This window comes from Montipora capricornis, chromosome 14, assembly GCF_036669925.1.
Source record: "Montipora capricornis isolate CH-2021 chromosome 14, ASM3666992v2, whole genome shotgun sequence".
Lineage (NCBI taxonomy): Eukaryota > Metazoa > Cnidaria > Anthozoa > Scleractinia > Acroporidae > Montipora > Montipora capricornis.
The window spans coordinates 42,511,700-42,520,598 of NC_090896.1; the positions used below are offsets into that span (position 1 = coordinate 42,511,700).

An 8,899-nucleotide genomic window follows, 5' to 3' on the forward strand; every position below is an offset into this window, starting at 1 on the left:
TTGGTTTCGCTTCCAAGGAAACGCAGGAACAAAAATGCCTAATTGGTGTGTCCCTGAAAACAGATGCGGGACAAACGCACCTGGGTGGTTAAACGGAATTCATCCCCAGGCCCACGAAGGCAACGTGACACGACAGGTCTGCTTTCACTGGAAGGCGAGTTGTTGCGAATTCTCCACCAATATTCAAGTGCAAAACTGCAGTGGTTACTACCTCTATTACATCAATGGAACTTCATCTGATACTCCTTGTCATCTCCGTTACTGCAGCACGGACTGAAGGAACCGAACGCTCTTAATTCGAAAGGAAGATCAGCGATCATGCATTATTGACCAAACAAACTGTTCCCTTGCTGACCAGTGATTTTTCTCTTGCTTTATGTAACCCACTTGCATGATTAGGGCTAAGGTTCAACTTAATTTCCTGTGATCTAAAGCATTTCCAGTTACTCCTGTTTTAGTAGAAAATGAGTGGAATTCCTTGAAGTTAATTAGTTTGCGAAACTTAAATGACAACTGTAAGGCCATGTGCATACGTTCTATTAGAATTAGTTACAATGTATAAGCACCTTCTACGCGAAACACGTGAACCCCTCTCCCCGGCGATTGCCTTGCATATTCGCTTGGCAGGGGAAGCTATCTATCACCCTACTCTGGCGTAGCATCTGTCGGGAATATATGGGGCTCTGAGTACCAATTGGGAAGCAGATATAGATCGTTTTCACTCACGTGACCAAAAGCCTAGTAACGGTCGCTACGCCGCCATATTGGTGGAGTAAAACTGTAAACAAACCGAGTCGCGTCTTCACTGTGAAGATGGTTTTTTGCATGATAGTTGGCTGTGGAAGCGAAAGCGTTCCAGGTAAAGATCTTCATTTTGCTCGAGCCCCATCAGTAGTCACAAACCAAGGAGAAGAAGCGGAAAAATTATCCTTTGAACGGCGATCGCGTTGGATTTCAGCAATAAGTCGGTCTGATTTGACCGAAAAGATTCTCGCAAATGATCGTGTATGCAGCCGCCATTTCGTCTCAGGAAGAGCAGCAAAAAGTTGGGACAAATACAACGTTGACTGGGTGCCGACTTTAAACCTGGGCCATAAAAAGAGTGTGGAGAGAGGAAACATCGAACAAGCATCACAAAGAGGACAGAGAGCTAATGAGAAAGAAAGGAAGCGAAAGGAGCAAGAAGAGAGGGAACGCGTGCTTGCAGAGGAGATCGCAGCAAAGAAACTTAAGTTGAATGAACCGGGTGAACAGATTTCAGATATTTCCTTTGCCGAAGAACCTCCAACGTGTGTCGATTCCAGTACACAAACGGAGGAGTTTGACTATCTAGTAGCTCGAGCGCCACCGCAGCGACCATTTTGCGAAGATGAATTTCGGAACGACGACAAGAAAGTAAATTTTTATACCGGATTACCTTCGCTTGACACGTTAAAAGCTGTTTTCCTTCGACTTAATCCCTTCGTTGCTCCAAAGGCCCAACATATTACTCGTTTTCAAGAATTTGTCATGACCTTGATGAAGCTTAGACTAAATATGCCTTTGGAAGATGTCGCTTACCGATTTAATGTCTCGGTTTCTACGGTGTCAAGAACATTCCAGGCGTGGATGGTCGTGATGGACGTAAGGCTGCGGCCTTTAATTAAGTGGCCAGAACGTGAGGAATTGTGGCGAACCATGCCTCAATGCTTTCAGTACTCGTTCGGCAAGAAGACTACAGTAATCATCGATTGTTTTGAAGTGTTTATTGACAGACCTTCAAACCTAATGGCACGTTCACAAACATTCTCAAACTACAAACATCACAACACTGTGAAGGTCTTGATAGGCTTAACTCCACAGGCAACAATTTCATTTGTCTCTAAAGCTTGGGGAGGGAGAACGTCTGACAAGTATTTGACAGATAATTGTGGCATACTAGACAAGTTGTTACCAGGCGACCTTGTCCTGGCAGATCGGGGGTTTACCATTCAAGAATCCCTTATGTTTAGGCATGCACAGTTGGCAATTCCTGCCTTCACTCGTGGTAAAGAACAACTGGACCCAGTGGATGTGGAAGAAACCAGGGGCATAGCTAATGTGCGAATACATGTGGAACGGGTCATTGGTCTTCTGCGAAGGAAGTATACTATTTTAAGTGGAACTCTTCCGATTGATTTTTTGATGTGTAACCCTAATGGAACACAAGAAGCATCGACTCCTATGATTGACAGGATTATCAATGTCTGCTCTGCCTTAGTAAACCTTTGCCCTGGAATTGTTCCATTTGATTGAAATAATAAGACCAGGGCTTTGTTGTTTAGAGATGATTAATGTCAGGGTTTTCGATTTGGATTTTAAAACACAATATTATTTTGGAGCCAAATAAAGACAAAAGTATATATTTCGCAGATCAGCTGAATCAGTGATAGCTTAACCCTGCTCTAAACAGACTGACCTGGAATGTTATTATGAACCCTGAGTATATATTATTAGTTAAATGGTTGGAAAAAGCTGCATAGCACGGGCTTTGAAACAATTAAGCAAGTGGGGGCGCATCATTGGTATATTAAAACGTACTTGCGATGGGTTTTGCCCATACACAAGACATGTGGCGAATGCTATTGCAAACACCCCACAGTCACTCGTATTTAGTTGCTGCTGAACAGGTAGCTGGTTGATTCCCTTGTAACTGGGGCCAAGTAAGCTTTTAACCAAGTCCACAATTTCTTGCGATGGTACAGGATTGGACAGGCTGTCCACTAGATTAACGTAGCCCGAGGCACAGTTGATGGAACTAACACATACCCAGTGGTTGTTGTTGACATGGAGAATCTGTACAAAGTAAGAAGTTACAATATTAAACTGCCCTACAGGACCAAGTGTTGGTCTCTGAAATCCACTAATGTTTTTGTTGATATTTGCTAAGAGAATTTGAGCCTCATGTATGATAGCACAATCAAGCCATCCTGTAGGTGATGAAATTAGGCTGAACTCGTTATCACCAAGGCTCATCAGAGATTTGTACTTCTCAGTTGGTGTGGACAAAGTTTGAATAAAAGTCACATCACCATCATCATCATCATCATCTTTATGTGGGCGTCTCACTTTCACCTTTTTGCGGCAAGATGGACAGATCCATGTAGTCTGCCTATAGTTAGGCATCCTCTTGTAATTTAGGCAGTTAAGGTGAAAATACCTGCCATTCTCGCATGATTTATTATGGCAGTGTAGCAGTTTTTCAGATTCACTGGGTTTTGATTTACACACGCAGATGAAGTCGTAACTCATTGCTGGGTTAGGGACATTGGGATCCTTTTTTTCCTTTGATTCTTTCATTTTGGCTTTCCTTAATTTCTTAAACTCAGGTAAGTTTCTGCAGTGGGGGCAGTACCACGTTTTTGGAATGCTTTCAATCTTGAGACACGATAAATGAAAAGAAACAATAGGACATTTGGAATTACAGCAAAGGACACCTTTTTCAGTAGTGTTCTTTCTGCAATAGCAAATGCCGCCTGGTTCTGGTTGTTTATCAGTTTGGACTTGAGCCATAAAGTGCTTCCTAGTGTACCATTTACCAAGCACTTCAGGCAGAATGCATGTTCTCCAAAATTTGGTGAGCTTGGGCAAAACAGAATTCCAGTGTTGTTCATCAGGCAGAATTCGCTGGTGAAAAAATTTGGTGGCACCACACTCATCGAAAGCACACACAACAAAGTCACAGTACTTTCTTTCCACAGTAAAAAAGCTGCTGTTGTGTTTGGTAGAAATACTCGTGTTCTTTTTTAAGCCAAAAATTACCAGCACTGTCTTTTCTCAAACATGACGAACTTTTAGAAACATAGCTTTCAAAGTCACAATTGTCAATGCAAAAAGGACACTTAACCTCTCCACACCCTTCTCCACAACAGTCACAAGAACAGAGAAAGTCTGGGGTAGCATGTAGCCAAGGGTATTCTTTGTTGATGAACATGCCACACTTTACTATTTTGAAATTTTTGTGTTTCTCCTTCATAACATGTTCATAAGCACTGATTGCTAGTCCCTCATGTTTACACCTATGCATTATTGCTTTAGAAAATACTTTGTTTAATTCAGGATAACAAATTGATTGAATTAGAGACTGTGAAGGTAATGCTGGATTTGTGTGCGAGGCTACTTTGCTTTGAGACGCTCCAATCCTTCCCGCTCGGTGTTTGTAAAAGTTAGCTCCCTCTGATTGGCTTCTTGTGTCTTCCTCAATCTGCAGTCTTTGTTCCTCGGAAAGTTCGATTTCTTTTTCCAAACAAACCTGCAGGAGTTCGGGATATTCAAGATCTTGATACTTATGATCTGACAAATCCTGAACAGTCGGAATTTCGCGGCTTTTTAGCACAAAGCTCTCGGCGAATGGAGGGACTAGACTGAGGGCTATGGGCTTGAATTTACAATTGTTCAGTTCAGCGTAGAAAGAATTCATCTCCTCTTCCGACGGAGCTGGCACACCTTTTGACTCAATTTTTGGCTCCTCTGCCAGCTTATCGCCCTGCGATATGTCGAGAACCCTATCTAAGGTTGCATCCAAGTCAGTTTTCATTTTCTTTGCTGACGTAAAATTGATATCGCGAACTCTTGCGTAATCGACTTCCTTTACATACGAAGGTAGAATCCACGAACACTTCACTTGCGTGCATGACATTTTTCCATTTATTTTTGTCCATGCCTCGAGGTAAAAGAGTACGCTAGCTACATGGGAGCAGGATTCCCCAAGACCAGCCTTACAGCCACAGCAATGCGCAGAAATAATAGTTCCTTGCTTTTCGGTAATAATCCTCACTGGAATCAACGACTCATTCATTCTCTGCGAATGTCTTACCTTCGCTAGAACTACAAAGTTATCCTTGACTATGTGGCCCTGAACACTTGAAATAAATCCAGATACCATCTGGTTGTACGCTTGAAGGCTTCGAAATGCTTTAAATTGCTGTTTTGTGTAGTAACTTGTCTCTAAGACAAGGTAAAAAAGTAGATCCGTCGATTCCACCGGAGGTAAACAATCGGGTTGGAAGTTCTTGCCCTCGATTAACACAGGATCGATCCCAATCGGTGATATTTTTTCGAGGTAACGTTTCTTGACCTTTGGCTCTAACTTATTAGCATAATCTGAAAGAGGTATGCAAGCTTTTTCACTCATATTTTCGCTTGACTTCACTTCATTCTCTTGAGTATCGAGCGCCATTTTAAAACTCCGCGGGAAAAGTACTCCACCAATATGGCGACCGGAAGTTATGTGACGTCACGTTAAAACGATCTATAGCGTGACGCTTGGCTCATGGAGTGATTAAAAACCGGGCTTTCCTGAAGCGATGGCGCCGGCTCCGTGTTAGCGAGCGTTACGCTTCCTGTGGCCTCAAGGAATCTTTCCCTCACGCCTTCTGTGAGTGCACTATTGCACCTCAGGTTTGGGCGTGGGTGTTTCAAAGCGTCAATCCTTTTTACTCTACAGCCTTAAGTCTCAGTCCCGCTTTAGTTTTTTTTCGGACATGGTCTTCCTCGCGATGGCCAGTCCTCCAAATCCAATCTCATTTCCCGTGTTCTTCTTAACATTACTCTTAACGAGCTCTGGGCGGCGCGTTACCTTCGCACTTTGGAACAGAAGGTCACCTCCGCCCAGGCCATCATCAATAAAATCAAAACAAAAGTGCGCACGCAAATCTCCGCGGCGCACTCCTATTACTCCCCACGTGAATTCTCAAATACCTGGGCACATATGAATGTTCTTTGCCGTGTAGATAACGATGAGCTACGTGTAATCATCTAAGCAGGGACACGGGGCATAGTGGCCACACCCGGCGGCCGAGCCTTGCACGGGCAGGTTCCCGGGCCCCCTGGTGAGGTCACTCGATCCCCTTTGCCCCTCGCTTGCTACATCCAAACTATTCAGAATCAAAATACAAAATAAAATTAGCAAATTAATTAACAAATAAGACAATGAAATGCGCAAACAAATAGCACTGTACATAGCTTTCCGCTAGTGTTTACGAATTAAGTTTCTCGCTTTTAATAATATATTTTAGCCCTTTTAGCATTTTGGAGTGTAAATCAGACGGGGTATCTCCAGAATGCTTTCGCTTTTTATTAACATTATACGGTACTTTCACCTAGTTTAGATTTTCACCTTTACTATTACGGTTTCCTTAAATAATTATATTGTACTTTCACCTAGTTTAGATTTCAACTTTAATATTGTCAAGTAAGGGCAAGCAGAGCTTCCTCTTCCTTCTCCACTGCATATATGTAAATAAATCGAAAAAAAGCAAAAAACAAAAAAAAAAAAGGATGGCAGGTAATGTTGTCGATCCCCAGGACCGGACCGTTCCGAAACTGAGAAGAACATGGAGATTGCTGGTATCCCGTCTTATGCCCAAATAGCTGGGCGTCGTCGACACTCCAGTGTGTCTAGTCAATCCCGCGTTGATTACATAATGAAGAATGCTGAACGTCTTAATTACTGACGCAGAAATTGATTCTATTCATCCGCTGAACATTTTGCCCGAGCGACCATGTACGGCACATTTTTCTCTTTCCGACAAGGACACTTCTTTATACCAAGTCTCTGCCGATCTAAAGAACAGTGGTATTTGTGCTGCTGCGGTAAGATGTCTCCAACGTAATCCTAATGGCTTTGTTTTCTGAAAAACTAACCTACAGATTTTGTTGAATTTTAAATTTTTTAGAGATTATTTCTAACATTATCTGGAAACGCTGAATGGGAAGATTTCACCGTCTCGCTTAAAAAAAAAGACATTATATCTTGATTTTAAGGACGTTCGCGCGAAAATTTTCTAACATTGAAATTTTTCTGCAAATTTTACCATAGAAAGATGATGAGTTAGTGATGTCAGAAATGTAAAAATAAAATGGGGGGGTGGGGGGAGGAGGGGGGTCACCGACTTCGTTTTGGAGAAAACTTGCCCGGAAGAACACTCTAAAGCTGAAAAAATCCGGCTTCTTTAGCAAATAAGGCCACAGTGTCTGTACGCCCAAAAATATTGCAATTACATCTTTGAAGTGAAATGTCCTCTACCAAACATCGTTTAAGTGGACCCATCAGGTGAATTTAGTTAACTCTTGAGGTTCCTTAAAGAACAAGTTTGCATTTAGCGACCATAGTTTCATGCGCCTTGCAGCCTTGCAGCCTCAAGTAAGTTGAGGGGGGATCTTAATTAAATTTCACAAATTCGATAATGAATAAATAAACATTTTCCAAATAGAAAGATGCCACGCCTTTGACTATCCATAATGTCTAATTATTGCATCAACATAAACACATGCTTTAAATTATTTAGAATGTCAACGTATGATAGATTGAAACAATCGATGATGCACAGAAGTCACAAACCACGTTGTGAGCTTTGCCAATAAAACATTTGGCATTTAAGAGGTCCTGTGGACATGCCAGGTCTGTTCTTGATTTAAACAGCGAGAGGGTTTCTAGGTCTACAGTTTCTAGCTGAGGAATGCCATATACTTCTGTTTCATAGTGGTCATCAATGGGTTCACCTCCCAAAGACCGAAAAATTATACAGGTTCGGGTCCTACGGCTTTCTGAGGCAGCAATCCTCTTCTTCTCCCTTTTTTTCTTTTGTTCCTTCTTTTTTCTTGATTTGGATGCTTTAGATTTGGCACCAATAGGAAATGTCGCTTTATATTTAGCCATCACCCTATCCAGGTCTTCTACAAGATGGAGAACGTTTAACGATTCGGAAATTGACGATTATGAAGAACAAAGTTTCTAGGAGCTCTTCATCCCTGACGACGCTCCCTGACGACGCAGTGAAATGCGTTGCAGTACGGTGAATAAAGGTACGGGTTAGAGAAGGGGGGGGGGGGGGGACACATCATAATTTTGAGAGAACGTGAGGGGGGGGGGGGTCATAGCTAATCTTGACGCTGCTGGAGGGGGTACCTATCTAATTTTTCCTTTGGTGAAGCTCATTTTAGGACACCCCCCCCCCCTTCCTGATAATTATTACACAGTCCCTTAAATGTGTCATTTAAATATCTCAACTTTTTCCACTTATAAGTCTAGGCTTAAATATTTTGTATCCTTGCGATACAATAGATCTTATATTCCATTTTTGAATACCTTTGGCTGAAAATGGTCGGCTATGTTGGATTTTCTATTGTACCCTAGTTCTCGCACGGCATTTCAAAGTTGGCCGAATTTGACTCCAAAATTTCCAAGCGTGAAAAGTCCTTTACCGTATCCATCAAATTAACAAATTCATTCATGGCAATAACGGCTTAAAATACGTTGCAAAAAGTTTAATTTTCGACTGAAATAGTACCTTTTTTAACTGACTTTTCGTGAAAATTCGGCTAAGAATTCTGATCAATGTAGTTTTTTTCTTCCGGAAATTGATCTTTCCGCCTCAACGGAGTCTTAAAAGGTTGAAATTATATGCTTTTTAAGTGCTATAAGAGAGGCTGATTTTGTAAACAGTAAAGCAATCTTAGCCGAGAAAGCTTAAATTGTAATTTAGGGGTAATTTTCGACCACTTTTTTTGGCTAAAATTTGGCTGCCAGTGATTACTTTCTGACAGAGGGAAGATTTTATGTCTTAAATAAACAAAACTTCCCTTAATACAGCCTAGCGGGTTCGGAAATTTCTGATGCCAAGCATTAACATCATTGCATTAACATCATTTTATTAAGGGAATATTGAAACCAAGATTACTTAGTTTTGGAAAGTTGTCCGAGGAATTTTTTTTGCCTGGATTCGGAAATTTCTGAAACCAGTATCCACCAATCAGATACTTATCGAGTGGTAAAGCATTTCCAACTTACAAGCTGATCTGAGTGGGCGATGATGGTTTGAGAATTTTCTGAAACCATCTGACCGGAAATTGAATGGCCATGTATATGTTTTCTTTTGGT

At 41.6% G+C, this 8,899-nt stretch overlaps 2 protein-coding genes and 1 pseudogene across 3 annotated transcripts in view; 2 read left to right on the forward strand and 1 right to left on the reverse strand.

Moving 5' to 3' along the window:
• The window catches only part of LOC138033692 (uromodulin-like), a 22,877-nt gene extending 22,600 nt beyond the window's left edge, over window positions 1–277 (forward strand). For both annotated transcript variants that reach the window (XM_068881488.1, XM_068881489.1), the window contains one exon: window positions 1–277. This exon is cut by the window's left edge and continues 91 nt beyond it. In XM_068881488.1, coding sequence (XP_068737589.1) covers window positions 1–277 — 277 coding nt within the window.
• A 483-nt stretch (window positions 278–760) lies between these two features.
• LOC138033688 (uncharacterized) lies at window positions 761–2,274 on the forward strand. The gene has a single exon (XM_068881481.1). It carries the CDS (start codon window positions 814–816, stop codon window positions 2,272–2,274), a length of 1,461 nt encoding a protein of 486 aa, XP_068737582.1. The 5' UTR covers window positions 761–813.
• Window positions 2,275–2,414: 140 nt separating this feature from the next.
• Window positions 2,415–6,248, reverse strand: LOC138033686 (uncharacterized; annotated as a pseudogene).
• Window positions 6,249–8,899: the final 2,651 nt, after the last annotated feature.

Coding starts and splice junctions, on each gene's coding strand:
- LOC138033688 (XM_068881481.1), top strand. CDS start 814: ATGGTTTTTTGCATGATAGTTGGCTGTGGAAGCGAAAGCGTTCCAGGT.